Source organism: Huiozyma naganishii, chromosome 2 (assembly GCF_000348985.1).
Source record: "Huiozyma naganishii CBS 8797 chromosome 2, complete genome".
NCBI lineage: Eukaryota > Fungi > Ascomycota > Saccharomycetes > Saccharomycetales > Saccharomycetaceae > Huiozyma > Huiozyma naganishii.
In genome coordinates, this window is record NC_035923.1 from 967,121 (window position 1) to 992,783 (window position 25,663).

General features: G+C 42.6%; 11 protein-coding genes and 2 non-coding genes across 13 annotated transcripts; 7 read left to right on the forward strand and 6 right to left on the reverse strand.

Annotated features, from left to right (window-relative positions):
• Positions 1-51: 51 nt before the first annotated feature.
• APS3 (Aps3p) lies at positions 52-719 on the reverse strand (the record flags this gene model as incomplete). Its single annotated transcript, XM_022606496.1, has 2 exons — positions 52-593; positions 698-719. The coding sequence occupies 2 exons, from the start codon at positions 717-719 to the stop codon at positions 52-54; spliced, it is 564 nt and encodes a 187-aa protein (XP_022463186.1).
• A 288-nt stretch (positions 720-1,007) lies between these two features.
• On the forward strand, positions 1,008-6,608 carry UBR2 (putative ubiquitin-protein ligase UBR2; the record flags this gene model as incomplete). Its single annotated transcript, XM_022606498.1, has 1 exon — positions 1,008-6,608. The coding sequence occupies one exon, from the start codon at positions 1,008-1,010 to the stop codon at positions 6,606-6,608; it is 5,601 nt and encodes a 1,866-aa protein (XP_022463187.1).
• Positions 6,609-6,829: 221 nt separating this feature from the next.
• Positions 6,830-8,032, reverse strand: TYS1 (tyrosine--tRNA ligase TYS1; the record flags this gene model as incomplete). The annotated part of the gene is made up of 1 exon (XM_022606499.1): positions 6,830-8,032. The coding sequence occupies one exon, from the start codon at positions 8,030-8,032 to the stop codon at positions 6,830-6,832; it is 1,203 nt and encodes a 400-aa protein (XP_022463188.1).
• A 948-nt stretch (positions 8,033-8,980) lies between these two features.
• IZH3 (Izh3p) lies at positions 8,981-10,597 on the forward strand (the record flags this gene model as incomplete). Its single annotated transcript, XM_022606500.1, has 1 exon — positions 8,981-10,597. One exon carries the CDS (start codon positions 8,981-8,983, stop codon positions 10,595-10,597), a length of 1,617 nt encoding a protein of 538 aa, XP_022463189.1.
• Positions 10,598-11,300: 703 nt separating this feature from the next.
• On the reverse strand, positions 11,301-11,373 carry KNAG0Btrna8A. Its single transcript has one exon. It is a non-coding gene; the product is annotated as a tRNA-Ala (tRNA).
• Positions 11,374-13,456: 2,083 nt separating this feature from the next.
• On the reverse strand, positions 13,457-14,947 carry BRE2 (Bre2p; the record flags this gene model as incomplete). Its single annotated transcript, XM_022606501.1, has 1 exon — positions 13,457-14,947. One exon carries the CDS (start codon positions 14,945-14,947, stop codon positions 13,457-13,459), a length of 1,491 nt encoding a protein of 496 aa, XP_022463190.1.
• Positions 14,948-15,115: 168 nt separating this feature from the next.
• On the forward strand, positions 15,116-17,782 carry PPR1 (Ppr1p; the record flags this gene model as incomplete). Its single annotated transcript, XM_022606502.1, has 1 exon — positions 15,116-17,782. One exon carries the CDS (start codon positions 15,116-15,118, stop codon positions 17,780-17,782), a length of 2,667 nt encoding a protein of 888 aa, XP_022463191.1.
• A 458-nt stretch (positions 17,783-18,240) lies between these two features.
• SSK1 (mitogen-activated protein kinase kinase kinase SSK1) lies at positions 18,241-20,187 on the forward strand (the record flags this gene model as incomplete). The annotated part of the gene is made up of 1 exon (XM_022606503.1): positions 18,241-20,187. One exon carries the CDS (start codon positions 18,241-18,243, stop codon positions 20,185-20,187), a length of 1,947 nt encoding a protein of 648 aa, XP_022463192.1.
• A 208-nt stretch (positions 20,188-20,395) lies between these two features.
• Positions 20,396-21,805, reverse strand: SSL1 (TFIIH/NER complex subunit SSL1; the record flags this gene model as incomplete). The annotated part of the gene is made up of 1 exon (XM_022606504.1): positions 20,396-21,805. The coding sequence occupies one exon, from the start codon at positions 21,803-21,805 to the stop codon at positions 20,396-20,398; it is 1,410 nt and encodes a 469-aa protein (XP_022463193.1).
• A 922-nt stretch (positions 21,806-22,727) lies between these two features.
• Positions 22,728-22,809, forward strand: KNAG0Btrna10S. Its single transcript has one exon. It is a non-coding gene; the product is annotated as a tRNA-Ser (tRNA).
• Positions 22,810-23,094: 285 nt separating this feature from the next.
• CMS1 (Cms1p) lies at positions 23,095-23,979 on the forward strand (the record flags this gene model as incomplete). Its single annotated transcript, XM_022606505.1, has 1 exon — positions 23,095-23,979. The coding sequence occupies one exon, from the start codon at positions 23,095-23,097 to the stop codon at positions 23,977-23,979; it is 885 nt and encodes a 294-aa protein (XP_022463194.1).
• Positions 23,980-24,173: 194 nt separating this feature from the next.
• SNN1 (Snn1p) lies at positions 24,174-24,446 on the forward strand (the record flags this gene model as incomplete). Its single annotated transcript, XM_022606506.1, has 1 exon — positions 24,174-24,446. The coding sequence occupies one exon, from the start codon at positions 24,174-24,176 to the stop codon at positions 24,444-24,446; it is 273 nt and encodes a 90-aa protein (XP_022463195.1).
• A 131-nt stretch (positions 24,447-24,577) lies between these two features.
• On the reverse strand, positions 24,578-25,618 carry END3 (End3p; the record flags this gene model as incomplete). The annotated part of the gene is made up of 1 exon (XM_022606507.1): positions 24,578-25,618. One exon carries the CDS (start codon positions 25,616-25,618, stop codon positions 24,578-24,580), a length of 1,041 nt encoding a protein of 346 aa, XP_022463196.1.
• Positions 25,619-25,663: the final 45 nt, after the last annotated feature.

The window sequence follows — 25,663 nt, forward strand, 5'->3', positions numbered from 1 at the left end:
ATTGATACTTTATACTTAATTATACATGCACCAAGAGTAGACCTCGGCGGATTACTGGCCTGATGCCCATTGACTAAAACTTCCCTGAGCAAACGCCTGCAAAGCATTCCCGAAACTGGCGGAGAATCTATTCTCCGAGCCGTCTGAAATCTTGTTCAATGCATCTACGGACTCAACCACATTTGAAACATTTGTTTCGATGACCATACCACCCTGTATTATCTCCTCAAGGACGCTCTGTAGAGTTTGCCAATTGAAGATTAAATCCAGCTCGTTAACCTCCGTGAAACATCGGTCCAACGCCTCTACAAATGTTTGGATAAGATCTAGTATTGCTAACTCAGATTCCTGATCGTCAACGATAAAGGTGAAGAACAACGTGGCATAGTTTTTGTATATTATCTGTATATCCTCGTTGACGATGTCATCATCACCGGTCGAAAGAAGGGAGGGGGGTGTCACCAGAAATGAACTCTGGAAATCTGTAATACGCTGGGAAATCAGTTCGTACACTTGTTCTAGTAGTAGTTTCTGCTTAGCGAGATCCACGGGAGTATAGAATTTGATAAGCCTTGGTTGGCATTTCTTGTTAACTAAATTTAGCAGGGAGCCAATGTTAGTAACTATTCGAGTCTATCGTGGCCAAGCGGGAAAAAACCTCACCTAACTGGGTCAACACAAACTGGGTATAACATACATATCAGTACAGCATGGATCATTTTTAGCTGATGGTGCGGTCCTGTTTAGCCTGCCCCCGCTGTTATCGTTTTGCCCTTTCAATATTTCAAAACACGTTAAATTTTGAAGTATTTACAAATCCAGGTGGCGTTTAATTCTGAGTACCTGAGCGTCAATAGTTGAAGGGTGTCTCTGCTTGTCAGTACTCTCGGTTACTTTTTGACAATCTGGTAGGTAACACGGTTCCGGGTGTTTTAACTTGAGCAGCAGTGTCTGTTTCGAATTCCAGGAGCTCTGCACTCATTAAGGTATCTGGTCACAGAAGCCCGATGGAGGTATATAAGCACAGGCGCATTCCTGAAACCTTGCGAGATTTCCTAACTTATTTGCCTGGAATTTGTTCCAATGAGTACAACGAGCTAGTGAGTTACGTTCTTTGGAAGACGGTGACTTTATGCGTAAGTAACTCCAATCATTCAATTCAGTGGAGATCCATTATCGAAAACCTTGATGATATCAGAACGAACAAGTCGAAGTACAATAACCTATTACCCAACAGTGAATGGAGAAAGCAGTTCTTTGATGAACCTCCCGAAAGCCACCATGATGGCTTTATGTGTTCGAGGGATTGCTTTGCCTTCGAAACTGTCTATTATTGCTTTACTTGTACCACCAACCCATTTGATGAAATTTGCGATTACTGTTTCGATAAGGAGCAGCATATAGGTCACGATTATACTGCAAAGATTGTGATACGATCTGAGGGGAGGGTATGTCATTGTGGGGATTCTGCGGCGTTTAAAATTGCCAAAAATGCATATAAGTGCAAAGCTTCATCTCACAACAAGGCACGACCAACTGAGCGTGTAAACAGCGAAGATGTGCAAGGAGCCATTGGTGACATACTGGATTACATTATTGAAAATATGAAGCGAACTAAGAATTGGAAAATGCGCAACAAAGCCACAGTAGAATTTGACGATGTAGAACAGGGTATAGATAGTGTTGTCCCTGGCACGGGCGATAATGATAACGCAAATCTGGGGAACACCACGATACCGAATGGTAATGTCAAACTCCGCGATAGCTTCGAAAACTTATGTGACATGGTCTACTCACAGTACGCTAGTAACAGAAATCTCGAGGAAAAATGGGCATTGCAAATTGATAACGAAGATTTGGTAACTTATTCGGTAGATTTAGTTTCCAAACTGACGCGTATTTTGAACAAACCTGTAGAATACGCAACTTCGATAATCACGGCGCTGGAGAACGACACGTCCCCAGTTACCGTGCTCGAATCTCAAGATTACTCCAAATTAGAGAAAATCCGCCAACTGTTTTACAAAGAGGGCATAACAATGAACATAAGGCGAATGCATGATCTGTTTAAAATTTATTTAATTCAGGATCTAATAGACTGGCTTTACACCTTTTCCCGCTCCAAAATCAATTGCCATGACGTTAAGGCGGCTATCCGGTGTGCTATGCTTTGTCCTTGGAGGGCGAAAGAGCCCCCCTCAGAATATGATTCTCTTTCTCCAGATCCAATGGTCAATGAAATTAATTTATTTGGTGGATTTTTGGTTTCAGGGAAACAAGATACCACGAATCCTTGGTTCACGCCTTGGAACTTCACTGACATCGATGATCAAAGAATTTCACAGATAATGGTAGAATATAACATAAATTTGGTACAGGGGACCACTTCGGAATTTTTGACACACTTTTATACTATCCACGGCTCGAGATTTCAGCATATTCTTACGGAATGCACTTCACACCTAACAAAAACTGCCAGTTTTAGGATAGTGAACGTGCTTTGTTCTCTTTTCACAATTACAGATAACATCAGAAAATGTTTAGCCGCCCAGTATTTTGATGTTTATTTAACATTACTATATGATACAGTTGCTTCAGACAAAGGTCAGACAAAGGTTTCGTTGATAAGTCTTCTGTCTCAGTACACATTTCAGAATCCTTCGTTTGCAAATATGGCCATTGAAAGCGGCTTCATTGAAAGGACCTTGAAATTTGCATATACCCTTATGGCTTTTCGACCTAAGGATTTGACTTCCTGCTTGCCAGTGTCTCTATATGACGGGTTCAAATTGCCCAGTGGAGCTATTCGCAACAGAAGAACAATAATATGTTTCAAAGATATTTGCGTTTTATTGTCTACACATACCGCTCCGAAAGAGTTATTGGAAAGGGAGCCAATTTTTGATGGAATTATAAACGCGTTTACAGAATTCAACAATGTACTTCCTCTAAAGCGTGAAACAATGGAGCATGTAGAGTACGAAAACTTTGAGTTTTCCTCGTTTTACTTTTTCTTTTCCTCTATTCTAATAATGACCGACGGATACATTCGCAGTATCTCCATGTTAACAGATAAAGAGCTTAAGGCTAGTATTGTAATGAAGTTGCTGAAGGTTGCCATTAGTAAAGAGTTCGAATTACTGGGAAATTTTAGAAAGAATGTTTCAATTCCATTTATCCCATCCCAACCACTCGCAGAAACGAGTGGTTCTTTGAAAAGTGACTTACTAACAATGAAAGAGAAAATCTGTAATCATGAGGCAACCACTATCAACTTTAAAGTAGGGGTCGACATTCAAAACTTTTTTAACCCCATGTCATACCTGTTTAAGTTTGTCCTGGTATGGGCTCGGTGTGGAAGATTTTCTCCGCTTCCCTCTGAATTGAGAGATTGTATTGACTTCTCGTCCATTTTCAAGAAGAAGGAGGACGCTCTTTACATATCCGAATCTGCACTTTCAACTTTAGTTCTGCTGGGGCAAATTAATACTGGTTTTTGGGTAAGGAATGGTACCCCAATAACACATCAAGCAAGAATGTACACCAAATACAGTATGCGTGAGTATGCATACGTGAGTGATATTTACAACGTCCAATTCAGCATGTGCATGGGCAACCCGAATGATTTCATGGTAACGTACCTTTCCCGCTGGGGCTTGAAAAACTGGGCCAATGGTTTTCCTATGGGAGACTATCCGGAAGAAGGGACAGTTGTCGCAATAGTTAATGAATGTCTTTTGTTGTTGATTCAACTGTTGACAGAATTAAAATCTTTGGTAGCTATATCCGCCGAAGAGAGTTTTAAAATGACATTAAAGTCGGAAATCATTCATTCTATCTGCTTTAGCAGTGTCAGCTACAGCCAAATTATAGAGAATACGCCAGAACATGTAGCAAAGCATGCTGCATTTGACTCCCACTTAGAATTATACACGAACTATACACCGCCTTCGGGTCTTGTGGATGTTGGATATTTTACGCTAAAGGACGAATACCTAGCAGAAATAAACCCGTACTACTTCGGACTAGCCCAGAGCAAGCGATATGAGGTAGAAAAAAAAATGAGAGATAATATGGCACAAGCTAAAGATATAAGATACGAGGACACTTTTATTCCAGCCATGAGAGTGATTGACGTCCTCCTAGACACTCCATATGCTGGGTTGTATTCTATTACATCAGAGGACACATTCGGAGCTTTTTTGAAAAGTACATTAGATCACATAACAAAATTCAAATATGACGTTTTACTCCCCAGGATTATTCATTTGATTCATCTTGCTGTTGTCAACAACCTGAATGATTTCACCAAAGTATTCTGGCATGAATACGCTATCGCAGATACAGAGTTTTGCCATTACCATAGTATAGGTTCCCTTTTATACTCCTTCCTTTTGATTGACGACTTCTCAGTGGTCCACGGTAAAATTAGAGAGATATTCAGGTATCTTCACCATACTGCGCCGCATATTGACGTGGACAGTTATCTAAATGAGCAAACTCTGTCGTACAATGCTGAAGTCGTGTGGTCAGGAGGGCAAGTCAATATCGTGAAAGATGAAGCTCTTCTTAAGAAGAAAATGAAGGCCAAACTTAGAACCGAGAAGCTGTTGCAAAAATTTGCTCGTCAACAAGCAAGATTTATGGAGAACAACACCAACGATGTACGCTCAGATGAAGATGTTAATATGGAATCCCCTGGAAACAGTCGCGCCACATTTGTATCAATGGATACCACTGATCCGACTTATTGGAATTTTCCCGATGATCATTGTGCGCTCTGCAAAATGCCCAAAGAAAGTGATCCATTTGTTTATTTCTCTTACCAGGAGTACAATATATGTGACAATGATGTAAATTTCAATAACAGCGGGTCTGTGAAGAAATTATTTTGGCCAGAAAAAGAAGCAAAGCGAAGCAGCTTGGGGCATATTGATAAAAGACACGTTATTAGAGCATGTGGCCATGGTGCGCATATTAAATGTCTCGGTAACCATATGAAGAGTAAGAGAGAAGTCCATACTCAGGCAACCAAAAACATACCATGTTCATTTGGTTATGGTCTGTTATACTGTCCTGTTTGTAACTCTCTGGGAAACTCGTTTTTACCTAATACGCAAGACTACCAAAAGAGGTGTTTAAATGACTTTTTCTCGATCAGATCAACACCTGCGGGTGATGTGTACGATGATAGATCAGGATCGATCGCGGTACGTGATAAAGCGACAATGATCTTCATGAAACTGTCTGGGTATAACGAACCATATGGTGGTAATTCGTATGGAACTTTGAACATGCTCGTTGTTAACACCGTCTTTAATCTGGAGCTTCGTCTTCGTTCCAGATTCTTAGATAAACAGGCAATAATCACGCGTCCAAAGATCTCAAATCAATGTTTGATGACATTGAGGTTGCTAATGGAACTTAAATCCCAAGTTTTCCTTGCAGGCGCGTATTCTTATCGTCCATTAGAAGATGCAATTTTCTTCGAGAAGAATGATAAAAACTGCTGGGACCTTTTTGCTTCCAACATCTGTGGGGAGAATCTGCTTCTTTGTGTATCAACGATGCTCGAAAATGCCGGTGGATTAAAAGTGGTGGGTAATGCTTGTCTTTTGAGGGTGTTAAAGCTGAAATTTTTTCAAGACTTTTCAAGTTTAATGCTAAATTTGAAAGATAGCAATCTCGTGGAGTTATTGAGTAAATCGGAGAGCTACTCATTGGATGCTGTGCGTAAACGATACGGTTCCTCATTCGACCAAGAGGGTTTTACAACGATGGAACTACTGCTGAGAGATTTTATGTCTTTGACAGATTCTTCAGGTCTCCAAGTTCCTGTTGAAACGTTCAAATATCACATTTACGACATAATGAAAAAGGGTATTACCGTTTTTCTCAGGAGGGTATACATCTTATTTCTAGCAAGGTATCCAGATTTTGAAAATTCCATCGATGAACCGCAGATTGATGAAACGGATTACTATGTTCGAGGGCTTAAGTTACCGGGTGTATCTTCATTCTCAAATTTTTTGAAGATTTATATGCTTGATATGAATGACATACTGCAGAATAAACCGTTGGTAAGAACTTTTAATGAACTTAAGGGTGTGAAATCTGAAATCCCTTCGTTCCCATGCCCCGAGCGAATCTATTTGCTGAATCTACCTCATAAACTTTCGGATATCGTTCTTGAACTGGAGAGGGCTGATACTGGAAAGTACTTGAGAACTGAGCCGGCAGTGTGTCTCTTCTGTGGGGAAGTCAAGAATATCCAAGGTCACGTTGTGCAGACCATGTACCGAATGGGTGAATGTACAGATCATGTTCGAAATGAGTGTGCGGCAATGTCGACGTTCGGAGTCTTTTTGATAGTGAAGACTAACATGCTGTATATCTCGTATGGGGAGAGGGGTACATTTTTTCCCACACCATACATGAACAAGTACGGTGACTCTGATGTCGAGTTCAAGTTCGCTACGCCTGTGTATTTAGATGCAGATCGGTACGATGCACTGAGCAACGACTTGATACTGGGCAATATGGTACCGCATATTGTGTTTTGCAGAACCGACTGCAACGCCGATCTTGGTGGATGGGAGACGCTATGAACCAGGGTTGCTTTTGAATAATTTTTCAATCACTCTCGTGGACGTCTTTTATTAAGTATTTAGGCTATAGTTTACGGACAGGAAATTGATAGTGTTATTAAAATTATTTATGTAGCTCATAGGGATGGAGAAAGCGGTGACGGCGTGTTGCTCTATCTCTCTATCTCCCGCGCGTTCCCTGTGCTCTCTCTTTCTACTTTCTCGTGAATTTGTCCTAATCTTTAGATTGTTGTTTTCTCTAGTTGCTCTGCGGTGTTTTCTACAGCAGCAGTGCCATTCTCGTCCTTTGAGGCACCTGGGTATCTGGTACCTTTGTTCTTTGGTTTCTTCTGTTTCTTGACGTTTTTTTCCACTGCTGGGTAGCCCTTCGCTTCAGCCTCTTGGTACTCTTTATTTTCTGCAAACTCTTTTTTCAAAGGAGCCAAGAGGGTGTTGATTGCATCAGCGACACCGGTCTTCAAATCTGGTGGGGACAACGTTTGCTCCTTGAATGCGGTTTTCAATTCATCGAAACTGTGAAACGTGATGGGCCCGCCGAACTTCTCTGGTCTGTCGATAAAGAACTCGAAGTGCCCACTACCGTGCTTCAATTCCTGGATTGGTGCAACGACGAACTGAACAAAGGAGAGCAACCCGTTCTCTTCAACGTCACCGGGGCTACAGTATGCGCTGTTTATCTTCTTCTTGACCACCTTGGGGTCCTCCAACAGGTCAATCTTCGAGTTTGGATCAGAAGCGGACATTTTACCGCCTTGGGCCAGACCTGGAACCATTGGGTTCATCAAATGGGCCCTCTTCTTGTAACCTATCGATTGTAGGTTCTCCTCGGCTAGCACGAAGATCTTTCTCTGGTCGACCCCGCCAAATTGGGCGTCGACTTTCAAGTACTCCTCGTCCAATGCCTGCATCAGCGGGTAAATAAGCCCGCTAAGCAATGGGTTGGCGACCTGTTTCACGACATCGGCACCGGCCCTCTTTGCATCGTTCTGCGAGACGACGTTAGCCATCTTGAAAATGTCCAGAGTGTATTCTGGTGCCAATTCGAAGGAGGACCCGACCACAAACTTCAACTTCTCAATGGGGACTTGATGCTTCTCAAATGCCTTGATGGTCAATTCGTAGTATTTGGCTCTGTACTGGACAACCTCCAACGAGGCCTTCATGTTGTCCAAGAAGGCGTGCAAGTCGGCAAGCAGCACGGTCACCTCACAGCCGGCCTTCAAAAAATCGGCCAATTTCGTCATGGGCACAAAATAACCACAGTGTGGTCTCCCTGTGGGGGCTGTGCCCCAGTACAACTTCAAGTGTCTCTTCTCGACCTCGAGCACATTCTTGATGATCTGAGGGTTCAGCACCTCTTGCAGGTTCTTTGTAATTAGCTCAAAAGCCTCCGTTGGGTCAACAGTAGTCGTAGTAGTAGCCATTGTGTGTCTTTACTAGTTGTCTGTTTTAAAACAGGAACCTCCAATACGTTACCTTCTATATCATCGTTATCGTTATTGTACTGCAATTGAAATTTTTTCAACTTTTCATTTTTTTTTTTTTTAAGTCAGAATTTCCAGAATTACCAGAAACAGTAACAATATGGTGGTAGCTTCCCAAAAGTGAAGTCTTTTACTTGAAAAGGAAACATATCCAAAAACGGTATTTGTGTCCGAAAACGGACTGCACTTCCTAAAATGGTACACCCTTCCCAAAACGGTAACCCCTCTCTCGAAACGGCACCCCCGTCCCAAACAGGAAATACGCTTACCTAACGGCCAGAAAAAAGGTACAAATCACGTAACCCCACGAGTATTTCCCGAACAAGAAATTGTGTCTCGATTGGGCGCGCTCGTACCCCCGCCTCGTTTAGCCGGCCAAGAAAACAACGCGGCCGATAACCACAGAATAGGACCACCACCCCCGCAGTATTACAACACGGCGTGAACCCCTTTCCACCCTCTCCCCATCCCGGCCCACAAATTCCACCGGTTGCGCTGTTTACACACCGCGAAGTTACTACTACTACTGCTGCAGCTGTTCACTGCGCCAAAAAAAAGGAATGCGAAAAATCCCTTTTTGGACTGCGTTTCTTTTCTTTCCTTTTTTTCTATTCGTCGGACAAAAAAATGAGTCGAGATGTGCACGATTTTAACGGCGTTCGTCTCGAGACGGTGACTATCAACCTGTGAATTTGGGCTATATATAGGGACGGGGCACCTGTTGGAGATAGGTTGTGTTGCTTTTGCTGTTGCTATTCGTTAGTTTGCTTGAACTCCGTGTTCGTATATATAAATATAGCTGTTTTCTGTCTGGCTGTCACTGTGGATTACAGTTAAGTCGTTCTTCGTCGTTGCTGCCCCATTATAGAAACCAGATTGTTTGACAAGATGGATTCGCTCACAAAGCTTAAGAAGAAAGGTATAGACAATTACGGGAAGGTGAAGCAGTCCGGTAAGGACTTTGCCAACAGGTGCCACTACTCCAAGCTTGTTTCTGCCCGTTTTAACGAGAATGGGATCGTCGCTGAACAGAAGGCTGCGGAAAGGCAGCCGTTGGAAAGACCCGTGACCCACCACCCGGTGACTGTGAACGCTACAGTTCACAGGAACAAAGTCTGGGTTAACGGGGGGCTGGAGGGCGAGTCGCAGGACTCGCTGAACTCGGAGGCCACCACGCTGGTCAACGCGAAGGCAATGGACGGGCTGGAACGTTGCTCGTCCAGAAAGTTCATCTACGAGGACAACAGCAAGAGTAATTCGTACTCGACCGCGACTGTGGCCGAGAGACAGTTCTCTTCGCAGGCGTCGTCGCCCTCACCTTCCCCAGTGCTGAAATCAGACGGGTTTGAGTCGTCGTCGTCGTCACCCACCTCAGAAGTGTTTGAGAAAGCTGTGTCCCTGGAGGACAGGGTGAAGTTTCTATTGGATCAGTGTAAAGGTATCCCAAAACACATGCTGAAACCATCTGAGGAGGTGGAGGCACTGATCACCGCGTACAACCACGACGTCGCGTTCCAAGAGGGTCGCGAAAAATTGTTACATTACTACGAACTGCCCTTCCCCTGGAGAGAAAACAGGTACATTATCCACAACTACAGGTTTTACGACTCCAACGTAAAGTCCCTGCTGTCCGCGATCAACTGGTACGGGTGGCACAACGAGACTTCGAACATTTGGTCACATTTTCTTGGGTTTTTCTACGTCGTTTATTTGGCAGTGTACGAGTTCCCTCAGTCAGTGGTGTTTCAATCGGATAGGATCCCCTCGAGTGCTAAATTCGTCGTCTACATTTTCTTGTTCGCGGCCATGAAGTGTCTGATAGCATCCGCTTTCTGGCACACTTTCAACGGAACCGCGTTTTTGAAAATGCGCCGCAGATTCGCCTGTGTCGACTACAGCGGGATATCCATCCTGATCACCGCATCCATCCTGACCGCAGAGTTCGTCACACTCAACGATCACCGTCCAATGATGATACTGTACATGACGATCTCATTGACGCTCGGTATCATCGGGGTGTTTTTGAACTGCTCCCCACAGTTCGATACACCGGAGGCAAGACCCCTACGGATCAGGTTCTTCATGTTGCTCGCTGCAATGGGGGTCCTTTCCTTCATTAACGCGAGCTACTTGGAATCATGGGCTTACGCGGTGGACTTGTTAAGTCCCATCACAAACAAATCCATCGTTTGGTACTTGGTCGGCGTTGTCTTCTACGGGTCCTTCATCCCAGAGAGGTTCAGAACGGACGTGGTCGTCGACGACAGAATTCCAACAACTTTCCAACTGGGGACCGACCTCGACATCATCACCAAGGATAAAGAGATCCACTTCAGACACAAACCTACGTGCTGCCACCACCCAAGAAAGGGCATTTTCTCCTGTTGGTGGGTCGATTATGTCGGGTGCTCCCACACTTTCTGGCACATATTCGTCGTCCTAGGGGTCGTCGGCCATTATAAAGCAATCATAGACATGTTCACCACAAAATGGTTGGTCAATTAAACACATTGAACGAAAACGAAAACTTATTTGAATATTCCCCCCACTTTGGAATCATCCCATTTCGAAATATACAGTACCGCTGTGATGATACTATCGCATACTTACGTATTGGGATAGACTCTCTCATAGTCGGTAGTATATATCTGTATACAATTAATGACACTTCTTTTATGTGGATTATAGTTCACATCAAAAGAATATGATACACAAAACAACTGCGTGAAACGCTAAGGAAGTTTATTCCCTTCCGTTAATGAATGAAAATTAAATAACGAAGTAACAGAGAATGGAGCAGGTCTCCGGTTATCGACGTACAGTAAACATCCTTTCTCAAAATTTCTTACCGCTCAAAATAAAAGAGAGTAAAACGAAAATACTACACCTCTTAAACACGTAAAGGAAAAGGTTTCGGTTAGTAGAGTGGCCCAATTCCCCGGGCCGAAGAATAAAATAGCTTTCATCACATTATTCTTACGTCAATGGGATGTTTTGTTATTGCGTTTGTGCATGGTGATCTTGGATTATCTACTCTGCCTTATCGCTCTATCTTAGAGTGCCGGCCTTTCTTCGTTAATTAAGCCGTTGAAGGATTAGATGTGAACAAGAGAATTGGTGAGTTATTAAGCTTCTAATAGTCATACTGTAAGCATCCTGGCCTGCAATACAAGTAGCGTTAGCCGGTTAAAAAAATGCAAAAAAGAATTGGACGAGTCCGGAGTCGAACCGAAGACCTCTCCCATGCTAAGGGAGCGCGCTACCAACTACGCCACACGCCCGTGATTTTCTGATTTTTTTAAAATCAGTGCTTTATAAATCAAATAATTTTGCATGTGAGCACACTGTCGAAAACGAGGAAAGAAGAGATGTGAAAGATGAAGGAAAAAAGTAAGTATTGGTCAACAATAATAGGCTTTGTATCCTTTTTAAGAGTAATTATTAGAGAGTAAAGAAGGACAAATGTTACTTAATGTAATATACTGTGAAATATTTAGCTGTATTCTAAAGCAGAGTCAATACCTTTGTTGTTGCTAAAATTCACAAGTATACGTTAGTTTATATTGACAGCCTAGTATAGAAATTTATAATATACAGAACTATTTTTATCCATACCCGTCGAAAATAACCTCTCTAAAAAATGAACCCACAAAATAAGTTTTGTGATAAAGTACAAGCGCATATAGATAATTCACCAATAGATCTATTCACTCTGCAATTAATGTTAAACTTTTCTAAGGGAGCAAACCATAATATATACGAGTAGACACGTACATCGGTATTTTTTTGAACGCGAGTGAAATATCTTTAATCGTGAAGTATAACGAAAAAAGAGCTATGGTAAATAATTTACTAACTAATCATTTACAAAACATTTTATAATATATGTCGGTTATATCACCAGTCAATTATTTTCTATTAGGAACTTTAATGGAAAGCCTCCCGAATAGAGGTTTTGTTACTCTTTAAATGCATCAAAAGTTGAGTGAATGGTGTTGCAGAAGACTGTCATTGCCAGCTTCAGAATTTTTCAGCTTACACTATTAGGTATAAATGTTTATCTCTTTATGAAAATTATGTTCAACCTTTATATGAGGGAAATTGCTGGATATAGAAAATGACTATGATAAGGATGATAAGATATCATCATAGGCATAAACAGGACACACACTTGATAAAAGACACAAATGTTAACGAGACAAATAACGATGCCACAAGTGTGGAAGTATCCACCACAGTGAGAAAGTGAAAAGCCACACCATTGACTCTGAGCAAATTCTCACGTATATAAAGCCTAACTACATCGAATGAATTGATCTTATTCTCTTTTGCAATATAGAAGAGATCATCGAACCATATACTTATATATTAAGTATACACCAGAAGTTATAACTGAGCTAAAACGTCTCTTTACTCTACTACAATGAATAGCCATGGAGAACAAGACCCTATTCAACAGAAAAATACAATAACTTTTGTGATAGTTAATCATATATTTTGAGCTTATTATATTTTTTAGCAATTCCATTCGGTCTTTTAAACAAATATACAAAATTTCCAATAAACATAGTTAGCTTAAAAGAATACAAAAATGATTGACATATGGAATTAGAATATGATCAGAACTTAGAAGAATGACTCTACTGAAAAAGAAAAATTGGTCCTTCAAATTGTACTGGCAACTTATTTGTCTTGCATGGAAACGTGCTGGATATAGAAAATGAATATGATAAGGGTGATAAGATATCATCATAGGCATAAACAGGACACACACTTGATAAAAGACACAAATGTTAACGAGACAAATAACGATGCCACAAGTGTGGAGGTATCCACGACAGTGAGAAAGTGAAGAGCCACACCATTGACTCTGAGCAAATTCTCACATATATAGAACCTAGCTACCTCGAATGAATTGATCCTTCTATCTGTTACAATATAGAAGAGATCATCGAACCATATACTTATATATTAAGTATATACCAGAAGTCATACCTGAGCTAAAACATCTCTTTACTCTACTACAATGAATAGCCACGGCGAACAAGACCCTATTCAACAAAACGTTCCTAGCTAGAAACGGGTGGCTTAGACAAACTGTTATTTCTTCGATTTGTTTCCAAGGATGGCATATTGAAGAAAAACTATATTAGAAAAACAAGAGAAGAAATTCAAACTTTTGAGGTATCCATTTGCAATGTTCTGCAGAAGAGTGATAATATTTTTACAAATTAAAGAGATACATTTATATGCTAGTTACATAGACTTTTATTTCTCTTTGAAGATAGCATGCATAACTACCTAGCATCAAACAGTATCAGTCTTTTCGTCTATAAAGAGAAAAAACAGCGACACTGTAACATATTATGGTCCTGATCCTTCAGGCACAAGTACCGTGTCGATTGGCGCAGCGATGGGAGGATTTGTGTTTGTCAATTTTTTACCTTCCTCTTCAACTTCGTCGATAATATCCCAGACGATATCGTCCGCAATCTGCTCCTTGTATAAAACATCCAACGTTTTAATTTGTTTATCCGCTAACAGTTCAGAAGACTTTACTGTATCCAGATACTTCATCTGCCTTTGTTCTGTTATAATTTTAACCTCCCCGTCGTTAAAACAACTTATTGTTGGGTAGTATCCTAGTCTATTATTATTGACATATTTATTCCTTAATATCAATCTTTGTTCTGACTCAGAATCCACATTCTTATAAGGGTTGATTAACCCATTGACATGTTGACCGTTATAATTTTTCCAGTAGCCGTAGTAAAATTTCTCATTATATTGCAGTTCGCTGAAGGGTGGTAAAAACGGATTTAGATTTTCGAAGGCCTTGCCTAGAAACTCGCCATTCAAATAAACGGCAAGATAAGAGTCTTTTAGAGTATAATAATCCTGTCTTTCTCTTTTATCTGAGGAGTAATATTCAGGTTTGGTAGTCTTGATGTAATCCGTAGCTTCAAAAAAGAGCTGATTCCTATACCTGATAGGGATATGATCACGGATTATATCATTGTAAGTTATATCTTCTAATAATGCCAGCTGAAAATCCTCATTGGTTGCCTGTTTGACCGTTTTGCTTTTTTTCTTTATTGTACCAGCCCCCGCGTTATCATCTGTACGCATGGTCTTACCTGATGAATCAATGGCGTTCTTTAATGCTTCTTTGCGCCTCAGAGCGTACTCCTGAGCTTGTTCTACTTGTGCATCATAATCAGGTAGTTTCAAAACAAAACTTATAATATCCCCTGCTTGCATACCTTCTCTTTTTTCTAAGACTTGAGATAACTTTCCTTCTGAAATTGACTCCAAGTATTGGTCTCTGATTCCGTAGCTGTAAGAATCGAAGCCGACGGGTGCCTCCAGACTGGCTTCTCTTCGGGATATTCCAAACCGAAGGTGTGGACTCGAATCTATCATATCTTTTTTTCTTCTTGGATCATTATCAGTCCCCATTATTGAGCCACCTTTAATTATCTCCACTTCCCAATAACTGATTCCCTCCTTGATACAAACATCAGATCTACCAGTTCTCCATCCTACTGATTTTTCCACGCCGATAATTGAGTTGTCTTTATCCTTTAAGCTGATTCCTGCGGATCGGTCCATCAAACTAAAACCAGCGCGTTCAAAAGGATACTCTGTTAAACAGTACCCCATTTCTGTAAAATCTAGACGTGGTGCACAAGGGCTGTATATAAAATGCCTCTTGTTTAACGGTATATCGTGAGGTTTGTAAAAACTTCCATGGGTCAATTGATACTGGGGAAAAGCGGGACGGGGTGAAAGCCCACTCTCTTGTCCATTAGTAACAATATCACCATCCTGATACGGTATGATTCCCGGTTTCATAGGCAGATATCGGGTTTATAGCTGTTGAAGAGAGATACTAATTTACATGATTGAAGCACAACAATCGTAAAAATAAAAATTTTAAACGTCATCGCTCAAATTACTGTGAAAGAAGAGCAGAAAACAGCGTGCCGCTACACTGTTCTCAACTCGGGCCGAATTATACGAATGGTGAAAAGACACCATAATGAAAGCTTGGTTGCGCAGAAGGAAAGCAAAAAGCCGAAGGGAAATATCGAAAAACTTCTATCCATCGAATCAGCTGCGAAGAGAAGTAATAGCATCCCGAAATCGAGATCAGCTTGCAAGAGATGCAGGTCTAAGAAAACCAAATGCGATCAAAAACTTCCGAGCTGTGGAAAATGTACAAAACTAAACACTCCCTGTATATCAGTGGATCCAGCCACCGGTGAAGATGTACCCCGATCCTATATTTTATTTCTGGAGGATAGAGTTTCTACAATGGCTAGGGCGCTACTTGATAATAACATTGATCCCTGGAAGATATCTTTCAACGTACCCGGGAAAGAAGACGATCCGCCATATAGGGAACAATATTTACAGGGTGAAGCTATAAATGACACTATTTTGGGAAGGTTTTTAGTTAGAAGGGGAGAAGAATTGATTCAGGATGTACCTAAAGTGAAAAATGAAACTTCTCAGGAGTTTTTGAACCATGAAACATCTGATTCCCATAATATGTCCGAGAGAGGGTCTGCAGCTGAATATCCCAGAAAACGACTTGAACTTGAAGAATCGAATAACAATATATCCCAGTTGGCATCGATGGAAGTACAGTCTGCAGATTCATTTCTTGGGGATTCATCTGGTATATCATTTGCCAAATTGGTATTTACAGCGGCAAATTTTTCACCTGAACTAATGGTGATCGATCCTGATAATTCAATTGAAAGTAAGGAAACGCAACTGATTCAGTACAAATATATCGAGACTGCGAAAGAGTTTGACTCTTGTCAACTTCCCAGTCGGGAAGAAGCAGAAAAACTGATCATGAGATTTTTCATCGACACAAATTCTCAGCTACCGATCTTTCATCGCGAGTATTTTCTGAAGAAGTATTTTGAGCCGATATATGGCAGCTGGAATGGGCACCTGTCACTAGCATCTGATAATACCAAAATCAATACTGCTTTTGAACTCCCAAAAAATTTATACACGACTCCAGATAATAATGGCGATGCGGATTTGTTCGACCTTTCGAAACCCTGGCACCAACCTTACTTGAACTACAACGGAAGTAAAAAGTCAAACAACAAGATAAAAGTACCAGCGAGGTTTGAGATTCCTATTTGTTTTTTTTTGAATTATTTGTTGTTTGCTATAGGCCACACAACGCAGGTTTTAAATGCCGATGCTGTTAAGGTGGCCACTTTTAAAAGATGTGCCCAATCTTATAGCGACTCTCTTTTTGCAACCACCGACCGACTGGAGGGATTATCTGGAACGTTGCTTCTTGCCATATACTCCTTGATGAGACCGAATGTACCCGGTGTATGGTATATCATGGGATCCGTCTTGAGACTGACAGTTGATTTAGGTTTACACACCGAGAAATTGAATCGAAACTACGACCCTTTCACCAGAGAGTTAAGAAGGAGGCTTTTCTGGTGTGTCTACTCGCTGGATAGGCAGATCTGTTCGTATTTCGGAAGACCTTTTGGTATTCCAGAGGAGAGTATTACCACACGCTTCCCGAGCATGTTGGACGACTCCAGCATACTGTCGAATGACCCGGCAGTGGACGACTACTCGGATAACTCAGAGATAAGTGGCTCATCAAAAGTAGTAGCCACTGCGATGTTCAAGATACGAAAAATACAGGCGTGCGTCGTAAAGGTCCTATATGCACCCCATGCCGAACTGCCTCGTCAATATTTTAATTTAGAGGATTGGAGGACTGTGGTGAGCGCTGATTTGGACCATTGGTACAAAGTCGAAGTACCCAAATCTTTCGAAAATATGAACTGTCAGTTTAACACCTACCTTTTCGACTTGAACTATCACTACACGAAAAATATCCTGTATGGTCTTTCACCAAAATGTCCAACGCTAAATGAGCAAGCTTTCCAGACTGTTTTCTCGAGCACAAAGGGTACCATTGACGTGTTCCACGATTTGAGGGTAACGAGAAAGCTAAGCTACACTTGGGTGGCTGTGCACAACATGTTTATGACAGGGATGACGTACCTGTACGTGATATATTACTATTCTGGGAAATCGATAGACGAGTCCAGGGAAACGGTTGGAGAGTACACGGGGAAAGTTCTCAACGTCCTAAAAGATCTGGTGGGGACATGTGAGACGGCTAAAAACTGCCATAATACTTTCAAAGTGCTGTGCGCTGCTGTCATCAGGTTGAGATATGGTGATGATGAGATATCTGGAACTGATGTCATTTTCGAGCAGTCCTGTGACGAAGAAAACCTTGATTCGACGAACACTCTATCGAATGCAATCAATTTCTCGCTTGATCAATTCTTTAACGAGCTCGGAAGACTGGACAATATCGATACTTCAAACCATGTGAAGAAACCCACAGAGGACGCTACAGACGACCACAACACTACAGGTGACACGTCACCGTACATACTAAATCCCATGATGGGTCCAGCGGCAACGTCAAGCTCCGCTCTACCAAACGAATCGAGAGAAACGGCACCACTACAGAATTGCAAGAACTCCGTCTTCGAGAAGGATATGTCGGACCTGCTGTACCAAGTAACTTCCCAGTCTGTATGGGATGAACTCTTCCTCAAAAACGGGCCAGAAGAGACCCCGAACGGCCGCACAGGTAACGAGTTCATGCTGCTCTGAGCGAACCCGTCCGCCCATCTGATGGATGCACCAGCCACCAGCTCCAATCGTTACCCGTTTCATGATTTTTGCTGCCTTCGAGAACGAAAAAAAACGATGAAAAGTTACAAATTCAAGGACTTCCTTGAACTGAAAAAAAAAAAAGAGGAATAAGAGTTATAGTGGAATGATGACTTGGTGGAAAGGTTGACAGATATTCTTCTTCTTTTTTCTTTTGGTTGCCAGACTTTGCAATTGACACGAGGACCGACTGAACTACAATAGGTTTATAGAGCACTTTCCTAAAGTTTAGTACAGTATCGAAGTGTGCCTTTTTTAGTCTTTGGTAGTCTCATTACTGGTTTTGAGGGTTCAAGACCGACATTTTGATTAGTTTTCTTTTGGATTTGTCCTCTAGAGGTATCAACTATAGCTGGAATTTGTTTTGAATTCATTTGAAACGCGCGCTTGATTTCGGTATGCAGAGACAATCTCTTCCTCTTTCGCACTCCTCCAAGGGAATGCTTTTAAATTTGGCAGCGCCTAGAAGGATCTGGTGTCGAATACAAAACAGCACGGACAGCATCAATGAACCTTTTTTTGTAGATTTTGAGGAGCTCGATACAGTGGATGATCTGAAAAGTAGGATCTTTGACAAATTAAACGGCAGGCGATGGCGCAATGTGAATGATAACGCTTCAATTGCCCTCGGATTCATAAATTCAGGTGATATTGAGAACGATAATGCTGGACAAAGTAGTACTCAGCTCGAGTCACCGGTGTTCATAAATGCTAAAACTGCTAGTAAAATGGGCGAGGAACTATGGACGACACCGTCCACTCAAACTGATGTTTCAACGAGTAGTAGTGAGTTATCCGACTCATCCAAGGATCAAACACTGCACATGGGGCATGTCGAAGTCCAACGCTGTCCACAGCTCCAAGGATACCAATCCCAAGATACAGATCTGCCTCTCCCTCCCACACAAATACCTCATGGTTTGCAGGGAATACTATGCACCCCCCACAGCCAGGAGTTCCCTTTGCATCTCCCAAAAGCAAATCTTTATTCCCACATTCCTCGCATTTACTTTCACCTTCTTTACAAAAAACCATTGCAATATACTTGCGAAGCTATCGATGATGCATCATTTAAAATAATATTCCTTCCAGACCAATCAATATCAGAAATTTATTCAGAGCTATTTGGATCTCTAGGTCAACAAACGGCGTCAGAATCGCTGCTTGTTTTTTCCTCTGAGCGTTTATCGCTTCATGATGTATACACCGATATTTCGAACAGCGCAGAAACCAATAAAACTGCTACGGTTCCAACAAGTAAGGACGGACAGCCTACCACGGACTCAACATATGGATCAGACGAACAACTTCAGGCCCCCTACACCGATGATCCAGGTAGGAAAATACAAGGGAGTACGACGCGAACGTTTCAAGGCAATGAGGATCAGGGGAACTTTGACTTTAACGAGGAGTTAAGCAACGCTACCCCTGATTCCCCAAAACAGGCGGTATTGTTACTACCGAAGGATTACTATAAAAAGAATGGCGAATGTGCTAACAACTCTGAAAATGAGAACGACAACGCAAATGCCGGACTAAAGTTATCACGATCAAGGACTGCAAGCTCATCGTCTTCATCCTCCAGTAGATTGAATTTTGGGAAGGAGAACACAGCACAAGATGAAGCAGACAATACAATGACTCGTCCTTTACCCCCATTGAGCGAGCAGGAAGTGGGTTTATTACACCCTACCTTGGAGACCGAGTGGAGAAGACGCGTATCCCAGGTGGGGAAACCAGGTTTGATTAATGAGACACCGGGTGACATGTTTAGCTCGCAGACGAATAGTGGCCGAACCCTCAACAATTACGCAGAACCGAGAACCACCGTAGAGCCGACTGTGAGGCCACAGACCCCGATCAAGCTGTCATCGCTCCCCATTGCGCTAAAAACTATTCCTAACAATGGCACAAATACCAGCACTAGCGCAAATGTCTTCCCAAAAATTAATGTGCTCATAGTCGAAGATAACGTCATCAACCAAGCTATTCTTGGGTCTTTTTTGAGAAAGCACAAAATCTCCTACAAAGTAGCCAAAAATGGTAAAGAGGCAGTTGATATTTGGAAAGAGGGTGGGCTGCACTTAATATTCATGGACTTGCAGCTTCCCGTGCTATCAGGTATTGACGCGGCAAAACAGATCAGAGACTGCGAGAAGAAAAGGACGGCGTCACAGAATGCACCCGTCATTATTGTTGCACTGACTGCCTCCAATTCGATCGAGGACAAGCGGAAAGCTTTAATATCCGGTTGTAATGACTACTTAACCAAACCGGTGAATCTTCATTGGCTAAGCAAAAAAATCACGGAATGGGGGTGTATGCAAGCATTGATTGATTTTTGATAGATGGAAACAGGGTCAGAGCAGAATGACAGACAGCGTGATAGTAAAATCTCCGCATAAGAACACCAAAATAGAAACTAATTAGCGTCCAATAAACACACACACATATATATATTTATAAAGTATCAAGACAATGCCTAGTATAATTTTTTCCGCTACATAAACCTGCTTTCGTATCTCAGGATTTTTCGGAGCCTTTGCCTCCCATTCATATGGTTGGTTTAGATTCGCAGCCCGGACAGTTATGTAATACCTCGTGAATGAAAACATCACAATCTATGCAAAAATCCTGTCTACAATCATCACATCTGTAACGAGAACTTGTCAGAAGTTGATCGCTCTTATGATTTTTTAGAATAGGGAATCTTCTCTGACACGCAAAACAATTTTCTGTTGGGAATGTCTCCTTGGCGTCCACCTCGTTAAATGTTTTCAACGGCATTAGGTGATGATACGATCTTGCCAAATGTGTGGACAAGATCAACGTCAGATCACAACAGGGGCATACCGTAGGCAATGAGCAGACTTTATTGTGACAATTGGGACAGAAATACCCACCGTATATCAGTTTCGAATGGCAGGAACAGAAGGTCGGTACACTTTCGAAAACCCTAGTCGGGAATCCCATCTTTACCAGTGTGAAACCTTTATTTATTTTGTTTACAGGTAGTGGTGTGACCGCCTCGTCAAACAGATCTTTAAAATGGGTCTCATCCAGCAGGATCTTGTAAAAGGAATCGTCTCCAAAATTTGTCAGTTTGCAAAGCTCTTTACAAACCGCGACTTGTGCTGAAAGACCAATGACCTTCACCCTAATTTTCTCATCTACAAGGGAAGCTATAGTCTGGTGGATATCACCTGGATCGGTACTGGACAATGAGCCAAAAATGATCAAAACTTCTCTTGTTGAATGTGATGGGACCGGTAAAAGCAGTCCTCTAGCCAACTCTAGAGCGTTTTGCAAGGAAGGGTTCCCCTTGGGTTCCTGTTTCCTCATGTGCTTCAATGCGTCAAGGTGATCCTGAGGGTTCCCACTAACAGAGCTTACTAAATGCGCCAACCCGTTCCGCATTATCACTATACCAATTTGCGAGATTGGGTTCTCGTCAAAGAACTCATGAACAAAATCAATTGCGTATTGAATCATCATCGCATGTCTATTAGGTCTCAGATCCTTCTCGGTCATACTTTCACTGCAATCCAATGTCAGGATCAGAGTTCTAATAATACCACGTTGATACGGTGTCACATCCCGTTTAGCTGCCCGCTTCTTTCTGGCCTCAACAAGACTGGCAACTAAGGACGTCATGTCGCCCTCATCGTCCACGGTTACCAAATCCCAACTTCTCTTGATTTCGTCCTCCCATGCATACCCACCACTGGCACCTAGCAGGTCCTTGTTAGCTGCCTTCCTCTTCCTCCTATTATTCCGTGCATCCTTCATACGATCCCTGTCAAGCCTCCTATGCTTCTTATTTCTTGACCTCAAATTGTACCCATTAGCGTCAGTGGAATCTGGGACAGTTTCCGGTGGAGGCATCTCGCCTTGCGGCTCTCTTCTCTGCCGTCTCCCACTGACGTTGATCCTAGCATCGTCCGAATCCGATCCGGAGTCCATCTATACACCGGTTATTGCTCTGTATAGCTTGTTTTTGTCTGTAGCAGGTTCACTTGCTCGGTATTAATAAGAAAGTGAATAAATTTTTAAATATTCGAACCAGTGCTGCTTCACAAGGTGAATAGGTGACCGAGAAAACCAGTAACTGAACCTAATAGTTGTGCACTGAGCGTGCTGGTTAAAATATCCAACTTGCAGGATTATGATACGAAACTTCAATGTCCAGGTGGAGCGGTTCTGACGATGAATGGGTGATGGCGAGGGGGACCAAATATGCAATGCTGGGATCTACTACAAGTGGATGCACCTTTATTAGTACTCACTGTATCCATTGTTTCTAAAAGTTTTAAAACTGCATCGTTGTTTCAATGTTTCCAAGATGAGTTATCGAGACAGACATTGAAGAATAGGCAAGCAAAAGCACCCTTTCACTTACAAATGAGGGGAACCGAGACTTGAATGAGGATAGGCTTGACGCAATGATAAAGATGTCTACCGCGTCGCGGTACAAATACCACAACCATAAAATGCAACAACAGCAAAATGCTGCTAGAAGTTGCCCGGAGGTACAGTCAAACCTGGATCGGAAAGTGCACATCCATTTGCCTGCTCCAATGTGTGATGCTATAGAAAGTGGCACCACTCCAACCGTGTCCTCGCGGAGGTAGACGTATGCACGCATTTACATCTCGCTCAAACCAGATAAAGAGGAAGTATTTGGCTTGTGCGTCTGTTAGTGAAAATTGGCTTTTATTATATCTATGACACTAGAGGAAAGTCCAACATACTGCAATGTTCAAACTCTGTCTAATTCAAACGCTACGGACAATATCCAAGCACTAAAAACAGAAATCTGTAATACAATAACCCATGTCTAAGGTTTTATCTTATGACAGACCCAAAAAATAAAAATTTTAAATTGGGCAATTTGGCCGAGTGGTTAAGGCGTAAGATTAGAAATCTTTTGGGCTCTGCCCGCGCAGGTTCGAATCCTGCAGTTGTCGTTATTTTTTGGACCTTGTCTTTTCCAGTATTTTTTGCTTCATCGAAATCTACATACAAAGTTCGGTATCCGACGAGGGTATAAACTCCAGCACATGGCCAGGACATTGGGTCCGCTGAAGGCATGGCAACTTTTAACTGTCACCAATTGAACGTCTGACGAAATCGAAATTTGAAAAAGTTGAAAATTTTCAGTTTTGAAATTGGCGATGAGGTCCTCATCTCTTATGTGCCAAATGAATTATTGTTGGGCCCTTCCCTGCTTTGAGATACAGTAAAACACAAATATGTCCAACCCAGACGAACTAGAAGATGGATTGTTGTACGATTATGAAGAGACAGTAGAGGATGCTCCCGCGAGCGATGAGGGGAGCACCGCAGGATTTGATGCTGAGGGAGAGTCTGCATCTGAGAGGAAAAGGCCTCTTGAGAGTGATACCGCAGAGGCGGTCCCTGAGGCAGGTTTATCGAAACGTCAGAAGAAACTACAAAAGAAGGGCAGTTTACTTTCGAAGAAGAGGGAACAAATCCAGTACGAAATTGCCAAGAGGAAGAGTTTGGCGAGTGCCACGCCGGAGGAGGTTTCTGAATACTTTGCAACTGTGATCCGTGGTAAGAACCCTGATCTGAGTGCATTGGAGCTGGAAGGATTGTATTTGAAGAAGAACGAATTCCTGTCTAGTGCAGGATTTACACACGACAGGGACTTGGACCACTTCCAAGAGTTCATGACACAGTTTTCGCGAGCACCAAGAGCACTTATCCTGTGCATGTCCAATATGCGTGTCGCGGACGTCACGAGGGCTCTTGGTGGGAGTAAAACTTGCTTGAAGTTATTTGCCAAGAACAAACTGGAAGACGACGTTGCACGCGTGGAGGAAGTCTTACTCTCGGCGAACACTAAGAACAACAGCAACAAGAAGAACAAGAAGTTGAAGAAAAAGAACGACCTTCTAAAGTTCCTCGTCACAACCCCGACGAGACTCTCCAAGATCCTCGAGTCGACAGAGGCACTGTTCCAGGGGAAGGACAAACTGGATATCATACTGGATGCCTCGTTTTTGGACGCGAAGGATCAATCCGTGCTAACGTTTGAGAACAACTACATCATGTGTCAAACTCTGAGAACTGTCCTTGACAAAAAGAGTTCCGTGAAAATCCTCTCATACTAAATCATCGGAACGAATATGTACGGGCTGCATCGATAGAACCAACGGCTACTCTGTTCCCCCCTCACACTTACAGCACCCATATGCATCATTTTTGTAAAATAATAACATTATAATAACAATTCAGTAGCGCAAACCATGAACACAGCTTACGATGGGTGCGGTGGACACTAATACACACCCCTCCTCGCCATCCCATGAGCAAGGACACTCTGCATCCCGTGGAACTATGTGTGTATTCAATGCTCTCGACGGACCTTGATGGCGTGCAACAGTCCATCAACAAAGCCAGAGAATCGCAGACTTTGCTGATCTTATCGCTACGCCGCATTATGAAGTCCCTTGACGATGAAAGCAAAGTACTGTACAACGAAGAAGAGTATTCCGAGATTACGAACAAACTCACAGCTCTGGAAGAACGTGTCCGTCTCTTAAGGAAACGGTATGAGAAACTCACAAAGCAGGTATGAGGTAGGGGTGTTCCTTCCAGTCAAAGTACTGTTCAAGAAACCTACATATTCGTTTGCTACGTTATATACGCGAATGAATGCACAATACATATTGTGAGTGCGTGCGTGTAAATAGAGGTACATTACATATTCTATTGCGAAGATGCGCCACCCTCTCTCAGGGAATTCAATTCAGTCTTCTTGTCCTTCAAATAGTTGTCCAGCACCCCCACTTGCTGCTCTATATTATCTAGGTCCTCGGTAAACTGATCCACGTTTACTGTATTCGAAGATGTGGAAGGTTGCGCTAAAAGCCCCTCTCTATACTTCAAAAGACCCTCCAACTGTTCTCTGATCAATTGCGCCCTTTCCAAGGTAATATTAGACGTGTTTAGTTCAATGGAAATCGGTGTCGAAGAAGTTGCCGTTTTCGATACGGCCAAAGAGGCAGGGGCCACGCTGGGCGTAGACTCTGCCGTTCTCCTCACTTGAGCTTGCTCGGACTTCAAATCGTACTGCACCTCCTGCTTTTTAAACACCTCGGCCAACGCGGCGGGCAGCTCAGAAGGTATTTCTGCGCCCTCGTCATTACGCTGTCTCAGCACATGGACGAAGTAGAGTGCCGGATCTTGGTCCACGGAGGCTGCGCCACGCGGGTTCACTAGGGCCCACGTCTTATCCATATCTCTTACACCAATGTTGAAGAACTTGTCCTTGAGAACAAGATTCAACGCAGGATACGTGTATGTTCCATCTGTGGCGGTGGGACACGTCTCGAGGATTTTCTTGTACCCATCCCTATCCTCCGGCAACATGTACCAGTCTACCTTTGGAGGCGTCCTGCTGGGAGGCAATTCAGCGTCCTCTTTTTGCTTGCTGCGTTGTCTTTCCTTAACCAGCTTTGCCTTGGACCCGGGGACTAGCCAGTCTGGCAATTCATCCGGCACCGAGTCAATGTTCTTGTTGACCATATCGAACACAACCCGCATGCAGATGACAAATTCCTCGAAGTCCAGCTGGTCATCCTCATCGATATCTGCCAGAAACCAGATCTTGTTCAAAACGGAGGAGTCCTGTTTCGAGTTATAAAGGATCGGTAGCACTTGGTCGTGCGTCACCTTCCCGGAAACGGGCTTCAGCCCAGAGAAAATCTGCCAGTACTTCTTAATTTCAAACTGCTCCAACTTCGGCATTCCTTCCAGTGTGCTGTTAATGTTCTTCTCGACCCCTTCAGTGTG